At 44.9% G+C, this 27,500-nt stretch overlaps 2 protein-coding genes across 4 annotated transcripts in view; both read left to right on the top strand.

Annotated features, from left to right (window-relative positions):
• gpr156 (G protein-coupled receptor 156) overlaps window positions 1-530 on the top strand; it is a 20,687-nt gene extending 20,157 nt beyond the window's left edge. The window contains exon 11 of the mRNA XM_062535079.1: window positions 1-530. This exon is cut by the window's left edge and continues 1,291 nt beyond it. The gene's annotated coding sequence lies outside the window, so the exon portion shown is untranslated.
• Window positions 531-5,020: 4,490 nt separating this feature from the next.
• The window catches only part of gsk3ba (glycogen synthase kinase 3 beta, genome duplicate a), a 79,273-nt gene continuing 56,793 nt past the window's right edge, over window positions 5,021-27,500 (top strand). For all 3 annotated transcript variants that reach the window (XM_062534797.1, XM_062534798.1, XM_062534796.1), the window contains exon 1: window positions 5,021-5,872. In XM_062534797.1, the coding sequence (XP_062390781.1) occupies window positions 5,785-5,872 (88 nt within the window). In that variant the 5' untranslated portion in view covers window positions 5,021-5,784. The remainder of the gene's footprint in view (window positions 5,873-27,500) is intronic.

The raw sequence follows: 27,500 nt of genomic DNA, 5'->3' as shown, positions 1-27,500 counted from the left end.
ATTGACCCAGCAGTAAAGGTGAATGCTCTAAATAAATGAATTTAAACATAAATGCACTCCACTAACATATGGACAGTGGTGCAGCACAGACCACTATGTTCCTAACAATGTCTGTGTAGGTAAGCATCATATGCTTTGTGCTTTCATGATTTTCATGTTGTATTAGTGTTATTTCACTGCTGGGTTTCAGTCTATCTGACATGTTGTCGTCCAGAGGTGGACATCCCGGTTCCAGAAAGTAAAAGTCCTGCCATCGGTATGTTCTTTCTACCTGTGCACTTAACACAGGTAATATCACTAATTATCTGATCTACCTGGCAGCTAATTAGGACGAGCTGGTTTACTAAATCGTTGGATCAAATACTTGGCAGGACTTCTACTTTCTGAATCCGGGATGTCCGCCTCTTTTGTCATCTTAGTTGAAGTTAGTTATCTACCGAGAAGTGTATAGAAAAATGTCACACTGATGGAGCTAAGCTGTTACGTGACTTTACCCTCTTCACCTGCCAGGGGTGTGTTAGCTAAATGAACACCTACCTATCTACCTTTCTCTCTCTCCCTCTCTCTCTCTCTCTCTCTCTCTCTCTCTCTCTCTCTCTCTCTCTCTCTCATTGGCTGTCAGTGGTAGTGTGATGCACAGTGGGGTGCCAACTTGGCTCAGGGCATGACTCAGCAGGATCATGCTCAGTTAACCTCCACAGGCGCGCGCGCGCACACACACACACACACACACACACACACACACACACACATATATATATACAGTGTATATATATATATATAGAGAGAGAGAGAGAGAGAGAGAGAGAGAGAGAGAGACAGAGAGAGAGAGAGACAGAGAGAGATGTGGCAGCTCACTAATGTCATTAGCACATTTTCCACTCAGCAGGGCTGTGGTTCCTTAAAGTTTCATTCTGCTGTGACCATTGTTGAGAAATGACCACTTTAAATTTCCTCTCCCATTTACAATGGTAGCATATACAGTGATCTTTCAGAGAGAGGAAAAGGAAAACTTGTGACTTGAACTTAACTCATTTTATTGTAATGTATGCTGATATTTTTACTTTTTACATATTGTGTTTATTTTTTTTGTTAACATAATACTGTATATTTATGAAAAAAGGTGGTCTCAATGAACTTGACATAGCCTTCTGTAAACATGCACTGTATAATGACAACTGCATTCCAGGTTTTTTTTATGTGTATTGTTGTGACTTTGAATATAGCATTTGGAAATATTGAAGCCGTTTAAAAAGTTGCTTAATGTCTACTTCGTGTTATATCTTATTGAGTTTTCATACAGCTATTTTGCCTTTATTGGATTTCTAGGGCATTTTCACAATGTTTGTGCTGTTTGTATAGGATGCCATTTCTAATTCTATACTGGGCTATTAGTTCTATGACATGATATCCTGTTACTTGATGTATTACATGCATAGCAAGACTGTTAGGTCAATGAGGACATCTGGGTCACCCAAATTGTTTTCCACAAACTTTGTACACTGATATCGTCATTTGATAACTAGTTGTATTCATAATGAATGACAATCACATGGTCAACCTATCTCATGTAATCAACATCCTATACACATTTTAGTATTTTAATCAATCAATATTTTCCAACACAGGCATTTTTCATCAGTATGCAAATCTGTTTGTTGCCTAGTATTTTTTGTGTGCTCATGTTTGTTTGACTTTTGAATATGTCCAGTAAGTTGATGATTTTATTTATACTGTGTGCTATTAATTTATTGATGCTTTGAGTGTCATTAGTGGTATTTCAGATCATTCTGATCATAGCAACATGGAGAGTATGACTACATTTACAGTGTTGTGTTCAATTTTCTTACACATTTGTTAATGTTTGTAAATTATTTTTGCTGTATTATTTATCATTTAAGTTTTTTTTGTAAATGACTCTCGTGCCTCTGTTGTTATTATTTGGAAATAATCCAGAAATAGTACAAATACTCATCAAAGTTCCCATGTCAGCAATAAAATACAATCAATTCAATTAAATTCAACTCAAATCCATTCAAGAGTTTTGAAAGTTTTGAAACAAGCCTTTAAGAAGAAGAAAAGAAAAAAGAGTACTGCTAGATTTCTAATGGTGGTGGTGTGGCAAGTTCATCCTTTTTCTTGAGACATGACCAGTATTTGAGGTGAAAGTGTGTTTTATATGCAGTGAGAATGCGTTAACGTGTGTGTCCACCCGACCTGTGTATTTTAAAGTGTGTGTGTGTGTGTGTGTGTGTGTGTGTGTGTGTGTGTGTGTGTGTGTGTGTGTGTGTGTGTGTGTGTGTGTGTGTGTGTATGTGTGTGTATGTGTGTGTCTTGGAAGAAGCTCAGTGAAACTTCATTGAAAGAATACAACAGTATTCTTCTTCTGGTTCATATTTCCTTCTTTCTATACTCCCTAGATGTACGAGTAATAGTATGTGTGTGCATAGTGTTTTCCTATACATCCACAGTATATGCACTAGTATCTGTGTGTTCAGTGTTGCTACACCCACAGTATCTGTGCAAGGATCTGTGCATTCATACGCCCACAGTGTACTAGTGTCTGTGTGTGTATAGTGTTTTTACACCTACAGTGTGAGTACAAGACAAGTATCTGTGTTTTCATAGTGTCCCTGTACACCCACAGTATGTGTACGAGGATCTATGCGTTCATAGTGTTCCTATACTCCCACAGTGTACTAGTATCTGTGTGTGCATAGTGTTTTTATATACACCTACAGTGTGTGTGTACAAGTATCTGTGTTTTCATAGTGTCCCTATACACCCACAGTGTGTGTGTACGAGGATCTGTGTGTGCAGTGTGCCTGAGCCTCTTTGCTCTCACTTAGCCAGAGGAAGTGTTCTTATTAATGTAAACAGTTCCTCTGATTAGTTCAGCTTCACTGGTTCTATTTGAGATACACTTCTTTCTTCATCACTGCACTTAATATAGCTGGGTCTTATTCATAGCACAAAACATGTCTTTTCACTGGAGAAATGTACACACGTGACAATAGCCACAAGGCTGCTTTCATATATTAACATCGTAGCGCATCTATATTACAGTCTTTCACATCCGTAGTGTTTTGTCAGCAGAGGTTTAAGAGATTTTAAAATAGAGGAGTCACATCTTGACGTCACGTGAGTGGGAAGTCGTCACCGTGGTTACAATCTCCAGAATCTGACGTTTCCTAATGCTCTTAAATGGCACTGTTTCTTACACAGAGGGTGAGTCAGTTTGTAAATCTTGTGACAAGGCACTGTTGGGTAGGTGTTGTTTGGATTTAGGATTACGCTAAGATTGGTCCATCAGTTGAGCAACTGTCACAAGACCCAGTGCAAATGTAAACAGAACGGGCAGCACAATCTTGCTGTCTCTTCCTCCTGCTCACTCTAGCTCTCTCTCTGTCTCTCTCTCTGTCTCTCTTTCTCTCTCTTTCTCTCTCTCTCTCTCTCTCTCACACACACACACACACACACACACACACACACACACACACACACACTAGTTTCAACCATCAGATGCACACAGCTAAACTGGACTAGCCCATAAGGCACAGAGATCTGAACAACATTCACACAGAGAAGGTCCCATACAGCACCCTGTCCTAATGCTAATCAGTGTCACACACATACAGAGAGAAAGAAAGAGAGAGAAAGAGCGAGAGAGAGAGAGAGAGAGCAAGAAAAACATGATTTTTGTTGTGCATGAGTGTGTGTACAGTATGTCTGTCTGTGTGAAGTCATATTGTTTATTGCTTTGTCCTCAAGAGGATGGGCGACTCTGCCCTTTGCTGGTGATGTCCCTCCTGTTTTCCTCCGAGTGAGTTCCAGCATCAGATGAATAATGGATAAAGGAGTCATGCTCTAAAGACCCTCCCTTCCCTTTGCACACTGGACCAAGTGTGTCTGTCTCCTCTCTTCAAAAAATATAATCATAAATAATGCTGTTTTTGGCATGTCCTTAGGCACATTTTTTGGAGAGCACACAAAGGTTTCTTAAAATGTTATGAGGTTACATGTGAGTTTTTCCTCCTTTTTAAAAAAAAAAGAAAGAACAGAAAAATAGCTTGTCTCTGTTCACAATGTGAGGTTTGCGCACACGTTAGTGTTCTTCTAGTTTGTTCCTCTTCTTTGCTGAAATAGGAAGTAAGGGCTCAGAGCTTCACAGATACACTGCTCCTGAAAGATTACCTTTGACCCAATTTATTGGCCCACTTGATGATAGTGACCCCTGCAGAATGCTCTCCTCACCTGAAACCAGTTCAGTGACATTCACTTACACTCTATGCACAGGAAGATGCATTGTGCTGGCATATGCTGATTTTGACATTAAGGCCGGTCGCATGAAGCGTTCTGTAAAATGCAAAAAACAAGGTTGGCCTTGCAGATGTGTTTTCTATCTATTTCCCAGCATAGTGAACATGCACAACTAATAAACAAAGTGTCATGCAGCTGAGGTTCAGTGAACTGATTTATGCTCTATGTGGACAGATGCACTGATGTTGGCCAGTGCAAAGAGAGGAACCGCACTCCCACAACTAGATCAGTGCGTATAACATGTCATTGCAGTGTCTCAGGCGCTCAGCTGACTAGCAACAGTGCTGCATGACTACCTGGTGTCTCAGCATATCCTGCATCGCTATTGGTGTGTCCTCCATTCTCTGTCGAATCCGGTTGGGCTGAAGGCAATCAATCAACTAAGTGCCCCGCCCAACTAGTTCTCTCAACGTATGACGCCTGGGACACCAGGGGCAGTATTAGGCAAATTACGCCATGTGTTCTCCAAGGGTTGCAAGGCTATTGGCCGACCGTGCCCCCCCTCCCTCCGCCCATATTCAAAGAATACGCAGTGGATTGGCCAACCCCCACCTCCTCAGGCCTTCTTGCGCTCCACATTTTCCGATTCTCTATGCAGTGAGTTGGCGTAACCAGGTCACTTGGCCCCTTCCCCACCACTGTATGCTACCGTAGTTTACGTAAAATACGTTTCATTGGTTGGGGTGACAAAGAGAGCGAGCAGAGACGGTCGGAGAAGGAATGAAAAAAGAATTTTCTGAAATGCTGAGTGGATTTTAGATAGCGTTTTACTTCGGAACCGCAACGTCAAGCTACTTTTCTGATTCCGTGGCTATATCTGGTGGATTTCAAGATTCTTATCCGCGTGTATGGAGTTTCATAAGACGAAAAGGTCGTTGAACAGAGCTTTTAAATTGGGCTATTGGAAAATTCGCATTTGAATCGTTGGTTGGGTAGAGCAAGGAAGCCGCCATGGCTGGTGCTACTGGATCGTTGAGTCTCCACCTCAGAATATGAACAAATACTCGACTTTCATGCTCTAATTTTCTCATGACTAACAACGTTGTTGCTGTCATTTTAAGGAGCACCGAATACAGGAATTATTTTACATGTGTCAATCTACGTGTATGAATCTGAAGCGATCCAGAGCAAGAAAATCGGTGGGTTTTTTTTCGGGGGAAACAGGGAGAAGGCCGGTTTCATGACTATTTCTTTACTGACACCGACTTGTAAAAGGCCTTGATTGCAAACGACAAAGAGACTGTTTTAAAAAGGATGGTTTGAAAGAAAGACTGTCAGTGGATGGGAGAAGGTAGCGAATCAGCTGAAGAAAATCGACAGAAAGGAGTGAACGGGTGACGGTGTTGCTTTTTCCTTTACGTATTTTGTGAAAATATCACTTATAGAGGTCTTTGAACAGTGACCCAGTTGATCAAAAGTGTCAATCGGCCAATCGACAAAACAACAGGGATTTACGATTGGAATATGTCGGGTCGGCCAAGAACCACCTCCTTCGCAGAGAGCTGCAAACCAGTGCCGCAGCCTTCAGCATTTGGCAGCATGAAAGTCAGCAGTAAGTTGCCAGCGATTTTGGTTACTTTGAAAACCTACATTCCTTCACATACACGTCGTAGGCAAGATTTGAACATGTAGGCCTACCCTATATAACGCTTACAGTACAGGGCATAAGATAGGCTACAGGCTGCTACCATCATCCTACCAGGCCCCTAGGAGTTTGGACTTGGAAATTGGTTCAAGCTATTTGCTACACCTGACAGATTTACGGAGATTTAAGCGTCACGATTTTAGGAGGGTAGATATGTGACGTGCCCCACTTTTTGGCCGGCCAATGTAGCCTTCTCTTTTGGACTAGCTAACGTGCTTGGTGGCGCGAGGCCTGTCCTGCGTAGACAGGCGTTTCTTGTATAAAGCCTCCTAAAATCAGCAGCTGGTCTTTGAAGGATGCCTACGTACAGACGGTTTACTTCCTCAGGAGTTTAAAAAAAGTTCAAAGTAAAAAAAAGGTTTTGGATCCTTCGAGGGTAATAGTCTTAAGCCGACATTAGAAGCTGTCCATACTAGGAGTGACACGTCCTTGACATTGTGTAAATGTTGAAAATATGGAACATTGCATGTGCCAGTCGTCGTGCATTCCATAAATAAGGCTCGCTCATTACGTGGAAAGACCGGAACGGACTGTTCATGCTGCTTTTCGATGCAGCAAGTGGCAGATGTCGCTTCTGGTTCATTACGCAATAGTCCATCACAAGGGGCGTCTCTCCGAAGACAAAATGCGTTCGACCAGAGCCCCCCCATGTCATAGAAGCTCTCAAATGGACTAATTATTTTTCTTTTAACATTTCCGATAGTTAAAATTGAAGGTTTTGTTGGCTGCAACAGTGCGCAATACTATCCGAGGCTGTTATACAATGTTACCGCTTACGCGTCCAGTCAATAGACTACGGTTGCTACATTGCTAGTCATGGACGGAGTAGCCCTCACAGTGGCACGTGGCTTGCAGACCGCGGGGTGTTGGCAGGACGGGCACTCGCCGAGCAATATCAGCTTGTCGGTGTAAATTAATTGGGTGCCAGGGACGGGGGAAAAGACGAGGTTGGCTAAATGTTCACGTGTCGGCAGTCATAAGATGTGAATGGAATAGGCGCTGCTGATAAGCATAGATGGCAACTAATTGGCGCTGTGAAAACGCGTATTTCACGACTGTTTGCGTTGACGCACGTCCACCCTTAAGGCCCTTTGACGGTATAGGTTCTGCACACTTGTCTCTGGAGTTGTTGAGGGAGACAGCTGTCTCTTTGCATTTTGCCTGTCAGTGACATTTGGGGCCACCTGTTCCATACGTATTTTTTTCCATACGTTTGCAAGTCCAATTCCGTTACCATGGCGAAATACTTGGGCTAACTGCAGCTAGGTTTTATTCAGTACATCAGACCCAGATGCGGAAGGGCATGGGAAGCCATATATTGCCACCTTATAGTTGCTTGCATCAACCAGTCTTGGGTGTAGTGGTTGGGTGTGTGTGAAGTATTCTCATTTCCCGAAAATTGAACACACACACACACACACACACACACACACACACACCTCAAATGCCCTGTGCCATGACATAAGTAGCCATATCGATTGGACCTCAGTTCTAGTCAATGCTTCAGTTTGTTTTCAGTGCCTCTGGCACCATCCCATTGTCATATACTTCGCATGACCCCCCCCCCCCCCCCCCACACACACACACAGTTCAAATCAAACTATTCCAACACACACATGCCATGTGCCACATACCATGTTGTAAAAAGCAAAAATTCTGGTTCAGAAGGTGCTGTTACCCAGATTGTTTCACAGTAGGCCTACAAGTAATATATATTGTGTAATTCATCCATTTGTGCGGTCTTGAGAGTAAAATCCACAACCTCGGTAGCATCGTAACTGGTTGTGCCACATACATTTACTCAATGGGCACGTACGTGTGTGTCTTTATGTGGTGTGTCTGTATGTGGTCTGCAGTGTCTGCAGAAGTGTGTACATAACTGTGTTGCAGGGAGGTGAGCTTAGCATTCGTGTGCTGTGTGGGACCTTCTCTGTGTTAGTGTTCAGATATCTGTGCTTTATGGTTCACTGTGTTAGCTGTGTGTATCTGGTGGTCGGAATTGTGTGTGTGTGTGTGTAAGTGGTGTGTATGAAGGAGAGATTGAAAGGAATGTGTGCTGTGCTGAGCTGGTTAAAGACAGGTGGAGAGGGAGTTCTCTCTCTCTCCCTCTCTCTCTCACTCACACACACACACACACACACACACACACACACACACGTGAGGAGAGTGAGAGAAAGATGAAGTGCTGATGTGGCAGTGTGGCTGGATTCCTGCCGTCCAGGAACAGATTGCAGATGAAGCGTCACTGGCACACACAGACTTTCTCTCACTCTCTCTCTCTCTCTCTTGCTTTCTCTTGTCTGCCCTCTCTTGCCTGCTCTCTCTCTCTCTCTCTCTCTCTCTCTCTCTCTCCTACTCCCTCCCTCCCCCCTCTCTATCTCCCACCCTCGCTCCTTCTCTCTCTCTTGCCCACTCTTCCTGCCTCCGACCCTCCCTCCCTCCCTCCCTCCTTCTCTCTCTCTCTCTCTCTCTCTCTCTCTCTTGCCCACTCTTCCTCCCTCCGACCCTCCCTCCCTCTCTCTCTCCCTTTCTGCCTTTCTTTGCAAGCTCAGGGCAGGATGACCCTGCAAATTACAGTCCCTGGCGGCCACCGTGTTTGGCCCCGGACCCGATAAGAAGATGGGAACTGTGCGCAGTGCCTGCGGGAGCTGTCCAAGCGCTGGATTAAGAAGCTATAATCAACATGGCGCATCATTCGAGTATTGTAGCTCTGACACGCTCAGTAAGACATTGTCATGCTAATGTGCTAGGCTAAGTTTGCCATCTAGGCTATCAGTGGCCTTCCAGGTACAGGTTTTTTGGGGGGGGGTTTGGAGGAGCATTTAAGTAGGAGATCCACAAGGTCTATGATGGCCACCACCATTGCCTGACTTGGTGTGCATGGTGAGCCTTCAGGGAGTAGCTCTGTGTCTCCATGTACCATGGCTCTGACTGTCTTGCTGTTAGCGTTGCTGCCTACGTGGTGAAAGATGAGAGAAGGATGTTTAGCATGTATTTATTTAGCGCTGTGATTCATCGCCTGTGAAGCGCACTGGGGGAGGCTTTTATTTTTTTTCTGAAACACGGTGTGAAGATTTTTTTCAGTGACTCAAGTAGGACATAGTGTGTCCAAACGCATGTGTGGTGTTTGTTCTTCAAGCCCCACAGCTCGAAAATATATGGATAGCAGGGTTTCCCCCAGAAAATTTGTTAGTTAAGGTGGTGTCTGTCCAGGGGAAGGGGGCGTCGCCGTAGCGTCCCCGCCACATCGCCGCCACTGCCCTCGATGGGGGGGGGGGGGGGGGGGGGGGGGGGGGGTCGAGACCGTTGGTTGAACTGCAGCCGAGACCGAGTGACAACGGCCGAGTCTTTTAGGAAGCAAGTCTGAGTCGAGACTGAGTCTTAAAGGAGTCAAGGCCGCATCAAGACCAACCAAAGAAAGAGGTTTTCATAATTTACATCACCAAGGATCATATAACAGTTAAATTCCCAAAGGGTAGAGATTGTTGGCTACAGGAGCAGTCTAGCACACACTTGTCTAAATAACTTCTTTTCTGATTTACTTTAAGACAAGGAGGTCAGCTGAAGTAAAAAATTTGTAGGCTGTCAGCATTTCATTAATGTTGAAAATGTTGAATTTTGACACTAATGACAGCAATATACCTGGATTTCACATTCATTGTATCAGATTTAATTGAATCAGCAACCAATTAAATATCATTAACACAATTTAGACAATATTATACCTTAAAAGTTTACAACTCCAATGCAGGGCCTTTTGTATCTATCAAAACCTTTGCACTGCTCAGCATAGCACCATAGGATATATTTTAAAGCCAGTCAATATTATAGTATTCTATTAAAACCAAGAATATTTGCAATGGTGGATATTTTAGAATATATCATGAAATAAAGATGAAACTGTATGAAAATGTAACATTGCGATTGTATGGTATAGTTAATGAATTGTGATTTAGTAGGCTAAAGCTGCAATTCTTTGATTGAAGCTGTAGGCCTTTATTGTGCGTGCCTGTTGCTCATATAGCCTAAGAGAGCCGGAACGTTTTTAATGCTTTTTAAAATATAATTAGCGAGATCGTACCGCATTGAACACTAATATTTTGTCACTAGCAACCAGATCTGTGATCTGTCAAATACAGTTGCATGTTCAGCTCTGAACAAAAACATCCAGGAATTATTTCTACAAAACGGAAACATGCGTCCCGCCCGGTCGGGATGAATGAAACTGGCATGGGAGACAAGAAGTTTAAACTAGCCTGTGTAAACCTCAGACAATTTACAACACGTGAATGAATAGCCGTCACAAGTTGTTGTTAGCTGTAGGCTAGATGGCACAAGTATTTGTCACAACAAATTACAAGATGCAGTGGGCTATGCATTCATAGTAGACGAGTGATTAAAAAAAGAAAAGATAAAGCGCTCAAAAGTGTTATGCCGCTCATCCCACACATTTGGTAGATTCAACGGAGAACCATTCCTGTGAGAGTCGTCAAATCTAGCTAGGTTTAGGCTATTTGTGTTCGCAGTCACTCTGAGATATGCGTGGCAGTGGCACCTGACCTGATATCAAATACTCATGCTGAATGAGCGCGTCGCCTGTGCGCATAGGCCAACTCGATTTTGAAAAAGTTTATTTTTTTATGCGTTCTACAGAGAAGGGAGACTAGCGGCTACGGTTTGGAATGACATGGAGAAAACATGACAGAGTAATACGGCGAATATCACTATACATAATATATTTATTTATTTATTTATTTATTCATTTATTTATTGAAGACGCTAGTTAAGGCGGCAGCCCTGTGTTGTTAAGGCGGCCGCCTTAGCAGGAAAGCGCTGCGGGAAACCCTGGATAGGTGTGTATCAGACTCAATTGAGTCAAGCCGGTTTGTGTTTTTTTTTTTGTTTTTTTTTGGCTTTTTGCCTTTATTAGTACAGGACAGTGAAGTGGTAGACCGGAAACAAGTGGGAGAGAGAGATGGGGTGGGATCGGGATATGACCGCGGGCCGGATTCGAACCTGGGTCCCCGTGGGCACTCGGACCCGTAAATGGTACGGGCGCTGTAGCCTGCTGCGCCACGGTTTGTGTTTTTTGCCCGAATGATCCCACCTTGGTGCTTCTGAGGAGTGTGGGGGGGCAGTGGGGTGCCCAGGCGTATGGAGTCGTTTCTGATAAATGACTTATAACTTCTCCTGAGGCATACTACTGAACTTGGAGCCTAACTAAGCAATGAGCAATGTGTGTCTTTCTCAGCGCAGAGGGAACCGAGATGAAACAACTCCTTTGCAATGATTCATGGCTAGCGCCTTATTAGTGGAACAACTGCACATTAAGGTGCAGTTGAGCAATGCACATAAATCTGGTTACCAGCACTCAGCGATTGGACACACATGCCCTTTAAATGGTGCAACTGTGTATCAACGGCTAGTTTAACAAGCTGATACTTTGTGGGTTTTTCTCATTTTCGAGTGTAGCATGCACAGACTGTGATAACGCAAGGGATCGGGATCAGTCGTCGAGGCCAGGCTATGTGTTTCTCTGGACTTCCTGGTCAGAAGTAAGTGCTGTGCCACAAGGAAGCGTCTCGCACGCGAGCAGTTGGTCCTCATTTAGAACATGCTGTATTCGTCTGCGCTCGGAATTCCAAATTCTTCCTCCTCGTACCAGGAAATTCCGCTCCGAGCCCACACCGCTCAACACCGAGGGCAAGTCAATGGAAGGAAGAAAAAGCCTACACACACACACACACACACACACACACTGAATCCTTTTTTAAATCCTTCAACTCCAAAGTGGCCGTCTCCCATCATACGCAGATGTTATCGACAGGAAACTTAAGCCGGTGTGACGCGACGTGACGACGTACGTACGGCGCTAGTGATCCCGTTTTTTTTTTTGTTTTTGCGCGAGAGAGGAGCTTTGTGCAAAATGCTAATCTGGCGGGGATGCAGGAAAGAACTCTTGTATAACAGCAACACGAGTGGCCATCGGCCAGCATCAAAGTGAACGGGCCAGACGTTATGTTTCCCTCCACTTTGCCCCGTTTGGGTAGAAACAAATACTCGGGAAGCTTTACCTCAGCGCTCCCTCTCAGACGCTGGCCACTGCCACGGGCAGAGCGGAAAGAGTTTAATAATCTATCATTGAGAGTGGTTCTAACTCTGACTATTCTCACCATCTCTCTCTCTCTCTCTTTCTCACCATCTCTCTCTCTCTCTGTCTCTCTGTGCATTAGCTCCATCACTTTTTCTTTCTTTGTCTTCCTTCTCTCTCTCTCCCTCTTGTGTTCTACTGTGGTTCTCTCTCTCTTTCTCTCTCTCTCTCTCTCATCTTCTGCATCTTTTCTCCTAGTCATGTCTCTCTTCACTCTCCCTAACTTTCTCACGTTCACTTTATTCCATGAAGCTTTCAAGATGGTACACATACAAGCTTTGCTAGTGGATATCGTTCAGAGCATTATTAAGAATAGGCAGAGAAATAGTTTTCAAATGTATGTCGACGGCATTTGTGTGCAATATGGATAAATCGGCTGGAACACAATATAAGAGGCTCAGTCACATCGAATCCGTCTCCATCCACGTCCTTCGTTTTCTATCTGGATTTCGGTTCTTTATCTCTATAAGCCCAGACAGTCCCTTAGCTTAGGAACCCGCATTGGTCCAGCATATGCCAATCTCACAGATGGGACTCGTGGCTACAGACCGGTCTCATTGTTCCTGAGGAACAATGGTCATTCAGCCAGTGAGGAGCTGCAGCAGTGTGTGTGTGTGTGTGTGTGTGTGTGTGTTTGGAGCTGTTTTTAGCCAGCAGGCGTGACCCCCACTATTCCCAGGTGGAGAGGAAATCTAGCATTCTCAGTGGGGTGCCGTTTTTACAGGGAAAGTGTGTGTATTTGTGCCCGCGCCTTTCAGGGTGTAGTATGTGGAGCAATGTGACTCTACCCAACACACACACACACACACACACACACACACACACACACACACACACACACACACACACACTTTGTCTCTTTCTCAGCCCCATTCTCGTTGTTTCATTTTAGCATTCTGCACTACTTTGGGCAAGTGCTTTTGCTGATTCTTTCTGACTGTGACTTGTGTCAGTGCGTTGCAGTGAGCTGTTTTGTGATCTGCTGGTGAAATGTGGTTTAGTGGTAGTGGAGTATGACGCTTGGCAGGTCTTTCCTCTCACTCTCGCCATGATTCTGGACTGTGCACATGCCATAATCACTGGATGAAATGGAATAGAAAACAAGCAAAAAACCCCAAAAAATCTGACTGAAGACTGAAGTACACTTTAGACTGTGAAGTTGCAACACTGATGAAAGCAATTGGCAATGTTATCTAAGCTCAGCCTTTTTTTTTAAACTTTTTTCTTTCTTTTTTTGGAACCAATTCTTATCTGTTTAACCTGTCTGTCTCCATGGCGACGTGACATACACACTGTTCTGTGCCGTTGGCTGCCAGGGGCCAGGTGTGATTTATTGAGCAGAGGTGATGGATCCACGCCCCTGTTGCTATGACGTTGACAGGTGACTGATAACACCTGTACGAATGTGTGACGTGCGGACCCCACATTCTGGGAGATCTGCCGGAATGGTTTCAGTCTGAATCACCATATGCCTGAGAGAACTTGGAGAACATACTGTATAGGGTGGGGTCGAGCTAGCACTACCTCCCCAAGGGTTAGCTTATTTGGCAGTGTTTGTTGCAATGACCTGACCTGACGTATAACGGAAAAGTGAGCAATGCACTGATTGGCTGAAAGCTCATCTATGGGATCTCTCTATTGACTTGTGTTTGTACTCATTGCACTTTCAAAAGGAATTGAATGGAGTTTGGACCTTTTTTAAATGGCTTAAGTTCAGCACAATGTTTTGGGTTTGGTTCACCAGGAATCTGTACACACACACACACACACACATACACACACTCTCAATCAGGTGTGGAACCTGGCGGTGGATCTGAGGGGGCCCCAGCATTATTGCAGCAGCTGAATCTAAGGAGGTGTGTGTGTGTGTGTGTGTGTGTGTGTGTGTGTGTGTGTGTGTGTGTGTGTGTGTGTGTGATTCCACTCCCCCTGCCTCTCCTCTCCTCTGCTCTCCTCCCTCCTGGTTTTGTTTTCCGGAAAAGGCAGCTGTCCAAGAACAATGGGCCTCTTGTTTTAGCATTTAAAAGCCTCCGATCCAGCCTTATTCTTTTGGAATATCCAGTGCAATGAATTTAAAAGTGAGAGGGCAAAGAACAAATCACTCACTTGCTCACTCTCTCACTCTCTCTCTCTTTGTTTTTCCCTCTCTCTCACACACACACTCTCATACTCAAACACACACACACACACACACACACAGGGACTTACAAAGTGTGTATGTGTTTATTTGGTACTGACCGACTGGATTTAGCTAAAGGCTGAGGTGTGTGACTTCTGTACTTTCATTTAACAAGATTGTGCCAGATGAGCAGGATCACTGAAGAGGTTCAGTTCGAGTGTTTGTTTGTCAGATCTACGAGTAGCTCGCTTTGTTTGCTTCCCTGATTGGCACAAGGCAGAGCAAACTTTGACTCCTCCGCTCTGCTCTTAAAAGGATGGGTGAGGGGTGGGAGGGTGAGGGGGGAGACCAACGGCAAGACGCAGAGTGGAGGAAGGGAAACGGAGAGCAGGAGGGAGGAGTGAAGGAACGCATACATGAAGGGAGTTTGTGTCTGGCCAAGACCCACACCCGTCTCTACATCCCAGAGAGGCTGCTGATCAATCATTAGAATCGGCCACATCATCTCGCCAGAGAGATGGAAGAAGAAGAGGAGGAGGAGGATGATGATGATGATGATGATGAAGATCTGTGAAGAAAGAATAGGATTGTAACAGAGAGGAGAGGAGAGAAGAAGAGGGGAATGAGTTCATTGGGGAATGTGTGTATAGATGAGAGCTGGGTACAGAAGACTAGATCATGCATATTTGTGGTTGAGGGGGTTGGGGTGTGCGTGTAGTTAGCATAAACTGACTTCTGATGGTGGAGACAGGGGATTTTCAGCTTGTAGCATCGCATGTGTTCTAGCCTTTGACAGGAGAATGGCAATCTCTAATCCCTAGTTGTGTTTCTACTTTACTGTTGTAACTTTTGTTCCCTGCCTTACGAGTGGACTGTAAGGCCAAGTCCACACATAGCTGGGTATTTTTAAAACCGATTTTTCCTCCTTCAGAAGGCTGTCAAGAACACGTCAGTCAAACAGATAATCCAAAAACGATCTTTTCCCCTGTCAACACATAAACACTTACACTGAAAATGTGGCTGGAATTTAAGGATATCCATTTCCAGTGATGAGAATTGAGTTTTCGTGTGGACGTTTCTTGGGTTATTTCAGACCTTTCCTGAAAATTTCATCGAAATCCATCCATACCTTTTTGAGTCATCTTGCTAACAAACCCTGATGAAAACATAACCTCCTTGGCGGAGGTAAAAAAAGTTTTTTAAAAATACCCGGCTATGTGTGGACATAAGAGTCTTGAATCCAAGATCTGGAAATGGTGAGCAGACTCTGCCCTGAAAGTCTGTTGCAGGGTGATGTCTCTTTAGTTGTTTTCGCTCATTCTTAAAGCTTAGCCAACAAGGAAGTGTGGGTGATGGACAGCTACACACAGTAGACTTAGTTTGTTATTGTTTTTCTGTCCCGTCACGTTCCATTTGCATTTTTTTTCAGTGCGTAACAATACTTTTTCATGCTCAATTTGCAAGCTTTCTTTGACAGCTAAAGAGCATGTAAAATCACTTTACAGCTCAGATCCGATCACAAAGACGGATGCCCGAGTTTGAAACGTTTCTCTTATGCCCTTTTTATCCGTTGTCACCCCGTTTCATTTATCAGAGTAGAAACCGTCTGCTATTTATCATCCGGTCCTCTGACTCGGCTCGTCTCCGAACGTGCCATTAAGGCGGCCTCATTACGCTTTTACTGTACGTGGATGTTTTTTTTTTTTTTACTGCGTAATGGTTTTTAAAGATACACCTGTTGTGGTTTTAATGGGAAGTGCCGTGTGATGGATGAGGCTGTGCCGATTAGAGGGACGCTGCAGGAGAGTAATGTGATAATGCCCTCACAGACTCGCCCGCGTCGGACCGCTCTCGGAAACCTCCCTCCCTCCCTGTCTGGGTGCCTCTCAACATGCCTCCTCGATCCTCGATCCTCGATGCTCGATCCTCGAGGGGCGTTCCCACTGATCTATAATAGGGCTGAACGATATATTGCATTTGCGATAATATCGCGATATGATTAAGTGCAATTTTCTAACCGCAAAGGCTGCGATTACCATGGCGATTACCCTCTGGTCACGTGACATGAGAGCGTAAAGTAGCAAATATTTGAAACAGTCTATCAGAGAGTGAACTCGGCAAGCTGCTCGATAGAACCATTGAACCAACATTTTTAAGAGTGCGACTGAAACAAATTCTAGGTTGCACTGGTGCACCTGCGCTGCTCGGGTGAAAGCATGAATGTCTTTCGCAAGTTTTCATTGTAGACTATGCGTGCAAATTCACCAAACGGTAATTCTCTCCCTCTCCATCCACCCCTCTCTCTCTCTCTCTCTCTCTCTCTGTCGTGCGCGCTTAATGGACACCCGCCCCTCGACATGCACATTCAATCCAAATAAAACATTCACAATCGTGAAAGCAATGACGCATAGAAGACGATTAGCTAAATTATATATAAAATCCGGTTAGCATCATTATTAGCATGCTGCAGACATCTAAAACTCTTGCGTTCAAATTGACTGATCATCTCAATACAGATGTTTTCCAACTTCAAGACTCAAAAGGGCTTATCCCAAGGAGAAAAAAGTATTTATCTACCTTGAGACAGACGTGGGGAAACTGACCCGTCCAACCAGTAGACTATGATAAGATAGCCAACTATGCTACTTTGTTTACAATTATTTTGAGGCTTCAACCAGACAGCTGAATTAAAGGGACGGAGTTCGAATAGTCAGTGCAGTGTGCTGTGCAGCCATGAATATCAGGAATTTCTGTATGCAGAACATATCACGTTCATTAAAGTGAATTATCTGAAAAACTGCAAGATTTAGGCTATTAATATTTTCATATTTTTGCAATCTGCACTTTTGTTTGTGTGACTTGTTACTGACTTTCATTTAATCTTTAGGCCTACACCAGGCTTCCTTACTAGTGTTAATTATGTTCTGATATGTAGGCCTACAAGGTTGAAAGTTCAAAATATAGGCCTACTATTGTGATTGAAGTAGCCAGTTAAAAAAAATGTCATCCATCAATTCATGCATCACCTGTCATCATAACAGAGGTATGACTTCAAGGAAATAAGAGTTTATTTTTAATCTTATATAGCCTATTGCCCATACTATATGATTTACTGCTTGTTTTTGTTGAAAAATTCGCAAGACAAACACCTTAAAAAATAATGGCATATCGCATCGCAATCGCAATATTGGCAAGAAAAATCGCAATTAGATTATTTTCCATAATCGTTCAGCCCTAATCTATAACTAACACTGGATAGACTATCCCATTGTTTCCCCCCCATCATTCTTTATGTAGATCAGTGAGGATCGAGGCATCGAGGAGCGCGGGAGGACGTATAAACGCTGCATGAGAAGCACCCTCTGTCTGTCTGTCCCTACCGCCTCGGCTCTCGTTCTTCCCTACTTGGGCTTCCATTTTTCCCCCCCCTTCCTATTGTTTTTATTTATTTATTTATTTAATTAATTATTTCATATTGAGGAAGTCGTTGCTTGAAAAGTGCACAGGGTGGAGCATCTGTGCAGAATGATCTCAAATAAAAGTGTGTTAGTTCGTTCAACTGTGTGCCTAAAACACACCTTGACGCCTGTGAGAACAACATGCATGTGTGATATAATGTGCCGTGAGCTATTTATACAGTCCAGACTGCACAGACACAGACAACATATCTGATGTAAATAAAAATAGCAAAAATCTGCTCTGCGTGGAATGTATATATATTATACATGTATATATGCACAATTTGGACTTTGATCCCTCCAGTACTGGGAGCAATATAAGGATGACGAATACAGCTACGGCAAACAGTAATGAGATCCTGAAACAAGATTCTTAGACAAATTGCACGATCAGTGTTTTAAGGTCAAGGCCACAGTTAGTCTCAGTTGTGTTTATTTTGTAATACTCCCTCCATGGGCTCCCCATAGACACGCAACCCTTTGAATCCAAATTCTCCCCACCCCACCCCACCCCAGCCCACTCCCCAGTTTCTCTGGGGCCCTAAGTGGATAGATGCTGGCCATTAGAGTTATTGATCACCCAGGAGCCGACTCACTTCCCTGGGAGATGGAGGAAATATCAGGTCGGCTGTCCTCAAGCAACTTAATGCCTCATAATCCTGCGGCGCTGTCATAAAAGGGGAGATTATAAATGAAGGCTTGGTGCTGCGAAGATAGAGCTATTGATTTTCATAATACTAACATGAAGGGGGGAGGAGGAGGAAGATGAAGATGAAGGGAGGGAGGGGGGGGGGGGGGAGGGGAGGGGGGGGGGGGGGGGTGTTGTCGATGGGTCTCCCAGAAAGGACGAAGGACTCCCAGGTGGCCTCTCTTCCTCCGTGCTTTGTCAGCACTTTTCTTTCCAGAGATGGTGATGCTGCAAACAAACAAAAATCACTGCAGTACACACACACACACACACACACACCCCTTCACACACACACACACACACACACACACACACACACACACACACACACACGCGCTTCATCAAAAGGAGGCAAATGGTGAAAAGAGAAGGAAAAGATGACTGTGAGGAATATGAGCCTCTTGAGGATCTCCAGAGCAGGGCGACCCCGTCTTCAGACAAAGCAAAAGGTCTTCACAATAGGCCATTGAGGATGAGGGGAGGCAAACTGCAGGGCTGAGAATGACCTCAAATGATACTCTTGCAATGAAGTTAGTTTAAGAGAGTACAGAATGTGTAATCACTCTCTCGTCATTTAGAAGATGCATCTCGATTATAGATTAGTTCTAGGAGCTGTATCATTGGAACTTTTTTCCCCCCTATGGACCGCCATATTTCTTAGAACAGGAATTCACCATATTCACCTCTACTGTATGCAAGACCTGCTAATGTGGTTAGGAAAAGATTTGAATCTGTTTCCATCCCCTTTTTCATTGTATTCACTGCCCTTTGTGGTATTTATTTATTTATTTATTTTTCAATCAGACTAGTTTAAAGCAGATACTCACTGACACTTCAAAAAGGGAATATATCTGTGCCATGTTGCCCAGACTGAAGTCCTTTTGGGATACACACTCGCTTCAAAATATGCCTGAGCACATTTCAGACAAACAATAAATACTTTCATGCGGAAATATGCAAAGTGCTTAATGAAAGACAGTTATCGAAAAGGAATACACATTGAATTAATGCGCAAATCACACAGCATAAGAAGGAGGTGGCCATTTCAGACTATAATAAAGGTCAAATAGCTTTCACTCAAATGGGTCAAAATTGACCATTTTACGAAGTGATGGAAGCAAAGTCCTTGGCGCTATACCCAGGTAAATAAACGCGATGGCAGGCAGCACTGCGTGACGTGTCCTAACAGGCCGGGCCAGCGTTAGTCGACTCGACTGGCTGTGACTGGCCTCGGTGGCAGGCGGCGCAGTGGTGTCCTCCTGTGCTGAGCGGATTAATCCTGCCTGACCTGCAGTCCCGGAGTAATTGGGTTACACTGGAGGAGCTGACACGGGCTGAGGTGAACACCCGGGGCCTGCTGGGAAGTCCCTGAGCTCAGTGCTGCTGCTGTGACTGTGACCCAGTGAGGAGGGGAAGAGACAACAACACATCACATCACATCTCTGACTGACTGACTGGATGGATGGATGGATGGATGGGCGCGGGAAACACTAGCGTGCTTGTCTTCGGACACGGGGAGCACACATCTGTGGAGGTCACTTGTGAACGCTAGACACGCGACAGCACAAATGTACGGTACTAGGCTAGGTCATCCCGTGTCAAATCAGACAGACTCCACGAAAAATCGTTGTTGCACCACCTCAGATTGTCCTTGTATTTTGTCTGCATGACAAATGTATTTATTTATGTCACAAAGGTAACACCAGTAAAGTACTTCATTGTAATTATAAGAGTCTAAAATGGTAAGTAAGGTAAGCTAGGTAGGAACGTGAATTTCTATGTAGGAATAGCTCGCTCTGTGATTATTTAGTGTACAAAGTGCTGAAGTAAGGTTTCCCAGGTAATGTGTTTTTCAGGATGTAAAGCTGACACAATTAACCTGGTTAGCACGCAGGGCAGACCTTCTCAATTGTAATGGAGAGTGGGTCTGGAAAAGGTTCATTGACTTGACTTCCATCAGGGGCGTAACTAGCAGTGAAATTAAACTGAAATTGGTGCATTAAACTCTTACCAAATTGTTTCAGAAGTGTATGCAATTTTATGAACAACGATTTTAAATTATTTGGAATTGTTTACTCAATTCCAAAGAAATACACGTCCATGCAGGATTAGCGATTGTATTGGTCTGTCTGTGCTTTAGGGACTTTGGGAATGGGCTTCAGCTGCCTCTTGGCCAGTCGGACTTGCAGAGCAAATCCCAAATTTCCATATGGATATTCCTGGGCAGTGAAATAATATCAAGGGCTAAAAAAATGATTTGGACAGAAATATTTCCGTAAAGGCATCGGTTTTGGGACCCATTCATGATATAGATTAGATATCAGATTAGATTCAACTTTATTGTCATTAGGCTATATACAGTACACGTACAAAGACAACGACAGACAAGATTTGAACAAAATCTGAGATGGTGCTGCATCAACCCCCTCTGATCTGACACAGAATAACCCTACAGAATGAGGTCGGTGTTTGGGAATGATACGTTCAATGAATGTTGCTGGATGGAAAGATAGAGTGCATGCAGTTGTTTGGGGAGATCAAGTACTTTCATCAAGTAAGGTGAAAGACTTTCACACCTATTTTATTTCATCAGACAGTGTATAAGCATTGCAGAGGTGACGGAGTGACAGAGTGCGGTTTTGTACTGTGGGTGATACAAGTTAAATATAAATCCTAGATACAAGTTCAGTTGAAAGACCGTTGAAGTCCAACAAATGTAGAACTTTATGGCTGAGGAAGTGACTGTATGTCATGTTCTGAAGTGTGAGTAATTGCCTGCCTACTTAAAATAGGTCAATTACTGTCTGAACACTCTGACGAACGGAGTGCTTCCAACGAAAGCACCAGCTGCCAGTCAGTGCAGCTGAATCCAGAATAATTTTCTATGGAACAGCTCAAACTTGCAAATAAGTACATGATGATGATGATCTTGTTTCCATGACAATTCAAAGGGAAAATTTCCTGTACATGCAGTCAGCTTGTGTGTGTGTGTGTGTGTGTGTGTGTGTGTGTGTGTGTGTGTCCCAGAATAGAGTCTGAATGTGAAATGGGTCAGGGGGTTCTGGAGGGATGGCATTCTGGGAGGGCAGGTCAGGGTTCTAGGATGACTACCATTCTGGACTGGGCCATTCCTGCAGGGCAGCATTGCTTGTGTGTGTGTGTGTGTGTGTGAGAGAGAGAGAGAGAACTAAGTGTGTGTGTGTGTGTGTGTGTGTCCATTACCGCTGTGTCCATCACTGAAGTGGTGAGGTGTGTGTTGTGTGGAGATGACCGGGGACAAGCATTATAGGCTGGCGTGTTCAGACACTCCTCTCCTCTCCTCCTCCTCTCCTCCTCTCCTCCTCTCCTCCTGCTGCTGCTGCTGCTGCTGCTGCTACACTTTCACATTCTTTCACTGCGGGTCTCAGGATATTAAACATAGTTTTTCTTGGCTGAAAGTAAGAGAGAAATTCATCTTTTCTTTTCCTCTGAGAAGGAGACAGGGGAGAGTCAGAGCGTGTGTGTGTGTGTGTGTGTGTGTGTGTGTGTGTATGTGTGCGCGTGTGTGTGCGTTGAGACTAGGAGACTTGGCCAGTTTGTGCTGTACAGTGCAGTGCTTCTCCTTCATCACTTTTTGGTCAGTGTCGGCACCTTTTTATCTGGGACAGAATTGTGTGTGTGTGTGTGTGTGTGTGTGTGTGTGTGTGCGTGTGTGCGCGTGTGTTATGCGCCAGTGCACAAGCCTAGTTGTGATCCTTGATCTGCATTCGTCCATATCTGCCCTGTGCTGGCTATATCAGCCGAACTGCAAAAACATGCCATCACGTCCTACACAGTTCTAGTGCTCCTCACCTTTCTCTCTCTCTCTCTCTCTCTCTCTCTCTCTCTCTCCCTCTCCCTCTCCCTCCCTCCCTCGCAATCTTCCCCTTTTCTTCTCTTACTCTTTCCGTCTCTGAACAGACATGAAAGACTCTGCTCTGTCCCAAGTTGCCTGCAATTTCCTTAGTGGAAAGTGTGTGTGTGTGTGTGTGTGTGTGTGTGTGTGTGCACGCACCTCGCTCATCTCCTCTCAAAGCCTGCGCTGTGAGATTCTTGGCATAGCTTTTTCTTTCACAATCATCCATGTGGCTGTCCACTGGAAACGGTTATCTCAGGTCACCTAGGTCTCGTGATTCGTCCCTCTCAGTGTTGCACGGGTATTCTGGCATTATGGTCTACTGTGGTAGGAAAATCAGTAGTTATCATAACCATATACATTTGCATTTTGCTGCTTTTGAAAATACAATGCAGCTGAATAGACAAATAGAAACACCCCAGCTATGATGGAATCTCCATGCAGATTAATGTTCCATGTAAATCTGTTTTATAACTGCAACATTGATCATTAGAACACACTTCGGTGTACCACAGAAATCTGTACTTAAGTGGGGTTCAGACCAAAGATTCCCGACCTCTCAACATCTCTCCTCGATCCTCGATGCTTGATCCTCGAGGGGCGTTTCCCACTGATCTATAACTAACACTGGATAGACTATCCCATTGTTGCCGCCCCATCATTCTTTATGTAGATCAGTGAAGATCGAGGGCCGAGGAGCGAGGGAGGACGTATACAAGCCCAAATGAGAGACACCCATAGAGTGCCGTGACTCACGCAGGTGCATCCGTGACGATGAGAGCGGTCCCGGGTTGAAGGGCCGTGACTGAGGAGCCTGCTGCTGCCCACCTCCTCGTTTAATAGACAGTCTGGTCTGGAAACACCAAGAGGATACTTTACCGTTATTTATAGTGTGCTGGTGTTTTGGCCGTCAGCTGGAACAAAGATGCCAACAGATTTTTCTTTTTTCTTTTTTTTGCGTAGAGTGTGCAACCGCCAAGGGTGTCAGGGAATTAGGAAGAACTGCTGAGGAAGCGAGCAGAAACTTTTTTGTTATTGATTGTAGCTCAAGGGGAGGATCACGCTCACCAGGTGCATATTATCCTTCGGAATGTGTAGATCTGCAGTGCACTGTATTTCATAAAGAACGAGCCATTATTCGGAGATTAGCTGCACTGCGTGATGCTCAAAGATTGCAGTCATCTTCGGCTCTACATGTGCATGTATTCACTTAGCCGACACTTTTGTTCAAAGTGACTTAGAAAATAGAGAACAATCAAGGTTACCGTGGAGATCGGAGACAACAGTGGACCAATAAGTATGGCTCTGCATAAGAGATAGAATGTCAGTTTAGTTAGCAACGTAGATAAGAAGTGTAGACGGGATAGAACACGACAGGAACAACGTCATGGGTTCTTTTATTTTAAGGCCTCTGATATGGACAACAGAGTCGTTTCAGTTGAGTGGCCACTCTTGATTGATTTGAATCACGGAGATTAAGATGTTCAGTGAGTGGAACTCCGAGACGTGTTTTGGGGACCACTCTTTGGTTAGCTTTGGATAAAAAGGGGAGGAGTGAGACCAGACAATAGTTCTCAGCCTGAGGAGGAGGATTGAGAGCTAGGAGTTTCTAACTATGTGAACACAGTTTGAATGCTGTGAGAAATGTGCCAGAAGTCAGTGAATCATTTATCACATGTGTGATTGCTGGTGCGATGTCAGGAGACATGGTTGGAAGTAGGTTAGTTGGAAATGGGAAATAGTGGGCATGTGGTAGGATGGCTACTTGTCAGGAGGAGTGTGTCAGTTCTGTTCGCCTCAAGGTGTCCTTCGTTGTGATACATTGCACATGTTGGCAAATTCAGCTGTTTGTGCATGAGAAGCGAAGCGATGGCAGCCCTCCTCAGGTCTGTTCTGTCAACGGTTCTACAATAGTTCCGTCCGTGCCACGGTCTGCAGAACGTGGAACTGGAACGCGTGCGGAACTGCGGATTCACACAGCATTCTCCGGGTGAGCAGAGAAACCCCAGAGGTGATGACTCACATGAGGTCATGTGACGGCCTGGTGCCGGCCGCTCAGGCAGGCGGTTCAGGAAGTCCAGGGTTTGGGTCAGCTGGTCGGCCCTCCTGAGAGGGTGAATGACTGACCACTGTTCTCCTGACACAGTTTTAAGCGTGAGGTAGCAGTGTCACGGTCACAGACAAGTAGGGCTGTTGTCCTGTCCACTCCCTGGAATTCAAAATCGTGTGTGTGTGTGTGTGTGTGTGTGTGTGTGTGTGTGTGTGTGTGTGTGTGTGTGTGTGTGTGTGTGTGTGTGTGTGTGTGTGTGTGTGTGTGTGTGTGTGTGTGTGTGTGTGTGTGTGTGTGTGTGTGTGTGTGTGTGTGTGTGTGTGTGTGTGTGTGTGTGTGTGTGTGTGTGTGCGTGTGTGTGTGTGCGTGCGTGTCATGGAAGTGGATGTGTTTTGTAGGGACTGTTTCAGCCCTTTGGCACACAGGGTTTGAGGGCTGTGAGCGGATAAGCTCCGGTTTCACCAACTGTATCTGCTGTACCTACGCGGGGTGCTTTCCTGTCCTGGCTTGCCGTGCTGGTGTTGCGTACGCTAGCTGCCATGGCTACTGTAAATGCTTAGCCAGCATATTTGAGATTGATCTGTTGTTACAGGCATACAGTTCTAACAGAGACAGTAGAGAAATTCACAGACATATCATCCCCAGTAGGATGATCTCATATAGCCTGGCCTGACACGCCCATCTAGATCTCCTCTCAGGGAGATACTAGTCTGGAACAAGATAATTCACTAACATTCTCGTCAGGCCCCAGAAAGGTACAGTAGGGCCTTATCAGCGTGAGAGGGGATGATGCTATGCAGAGGTGGGAAAGTCCAGCTTCAGAAATTGAAAGTCCTACCACATATCTGTGCCAACCATTCATTTCAATCAGCTGATTCTGATAAGCACAACTCTTCAGCAAGGTAGAGAAGCTAATTCGTGTTTTAAGTGCACAGGTAGAGCCAATACATGGTTGGATTTTTACTTTCTGAAGCTGGACTTTTCCACCTCTGATGCTATGGCTGTGGTAGTAGCGACGTAGCAACTGTGTTCATCAAAACTGTGCAACATCAAAAATTGTAGTCCAAAGAATGTTTAAATGTATTTACAGCAAAGGATGGCCTGCATACATTGTTTCCTGATTGATGCCAATCCATCGCCATGCTAGTGTTGGAAACCTTTCCCAGTCGTGAGTCCCCAGATTCTATTCTCAACGTGAGAGAGTCAGTTTTTTTTACTGAGCTACAGATCCCAGATCCCCAGGACTTCGCAAGTTAGTGGACTGGAGATACAGTAAGTTCTTGAGCAAGACCTTGACCTTGACTAAGACCTCATGCGAGGGCGAGAAGCGAAAGGGTGCGAGAGGATTAGACTGGTGAGGATGGTGCTTTGATGCCGGGATGAGAGTAGAACTTTGAGTGGTGTTCTGAATAGATAAAGGCATGGACTGGCGATAGCAAGCATGATAACCAAAGCACTCCCATTCACTTCAATGTATTTCCCAAAAAATGAGTTCTTTGTGTGTGTGTGTGTGTGTGTGTGTGTGTGTGCGTGCGTGTCCATGCATGCGTACACTCATGCTTGTGCGTGCATTGGTTAACTGGATGAACAGCGCGCAATCTACAGTGCATCAAATTCTCCAAACCTAATGTAATTAAACTTCAGCTGCCAGCGTCAGTCTGATTTGTAGTCGTGGATTCGCCTCACATCAGAGTTCACTGAAACCTGAACAGGCAAGTAATGCATATTTCTCCCTGATCACTTTCACACACAAAGTTAGTTTATCGCTTCGGAAGCAGTCACTGGCCAATTCAAAGCACCTCATATATGTGTTCAGTGTTTTTACAGTAATTTCTTGTGTGTTAGCCGCATTGTGCTTACGGCGCAGGACAGTGTTTTATGCTAATTTAAAGACACAACATCATATTAATACCATCACAGTGGCACAGGGGGCATAGTATACAGCATAGCTGAAGAAATGTTGCAAAATCAATGTATAAACCGCGGCTAATACTTGGGAAATTACAGTATGGGAGTTTTGAAGGCTTGATGTCCCTCAACACCACACGTGAAAGGGCCTTCTGGCCCACTCTCTGGCCTCAATGCTGGAGATAGCGTAGGCCCCTGTTCTGCTGATGAAGTTAGTCAGTGTCAGCGTGTGTGTGTGTGTGTGTAAAGGGGGATTCCAACCAAAGCTTTGCGACGAGATGAGCTGCACCGTTCTTGCAAACCCCCTTGCAACTGTGACTAGAGATGGCGAATGCTTTGCGACGGCTTGCAACAGCTGGCAACGACGTGTGACGGTTAATTCACAGTTCACACCGATGCGACTCCTTCTGCAACGGTCTCGTCTCGCCGCAGATCTTCGGTGGTGAATCAAGCCTTATGGGAGCTGCCCGTGTAGACTCTGACTGTGCTGTACTGTGCTGTGCTGTCCTGGCGGCTCCGACGGCCCCAGACACACCGCACGTGCCCACACTTTGGCCCTGGTGCCGCGGCCGCGGGCCGGAGGAGCGGAGCCGCCTGACTGGCTGATGTAATTACAGAGTGCCCTGCGGTCGGCCTTAAAGTAGGGCTGTGGGGTCGGTCACGCACGCACGCACGCACGCACGCACGCACGCACGCACGCACGCACTCACTCGCCAGAGTCCAGACGGACAGATCCAGGATGACATTTTCACCAGAGGAGGAAGTTTGACAGTGCACTCACTCTCTGTAGACGACTCTGCGCTGCGTGTCTATGGAATATCTACTGAAGTAGAGTAAACTATAATGCTGTACACTCAACGTTTTTGCAGGGAAAACTTGACTGCAATTTGCAGACTTTACAGTGGTGGTGATAAGTCTGGTTGTGTGTTGGCTGTGTGTCTAGTTTCTATGTGCTTCTATGTGTGTGTGTGTGTGTGTGTGTGTGTGTGTGTGTGTGTGAGTGAAAGACAGAGAAAGAATGAGTGTCTCTTTTGTTGTGTTTGTGGTGTGCCTGTCTATCTGTGTGTTGTAGGTGGGCTGAAGTCTACTGTTGGTGACCTCTAAATCACTATCTCTCATTTTCTTTCTGCCTGTTGACTGGGCACCTAGATTGTGTGTGTGTGTGTGTGTATGTGTGTGTGTGTGTGTGTGTGACTGTGTGTGTGTGTGTGTGTGTATGAGAGAGAGAGAGAGAGCACATAGCGCTGTGGTTTCTCTGCTGTGTGGGTGCCTGGAATTTTTCTCACG

Source organism: Sardina pilchardus, chromosome 4, assembly GCF_963854185.1.
Source record: "Sardina pilchardus chromosome 4, fSarPil1.1, whole genome shotgun sequence".
In the NCBI taxonomy this organism is placed as follows: Eukaryota; Metazoa; Chordata; class Actinopteri; order Clupeiformes; family Clupeidae; genus Sardina; species Sardina pilchardus.
The sequence above is the reverse complement of the archived record's forward strand: the minus strand, read 5'-3'. Positions and strand labels throughout refer to the sequence as shown.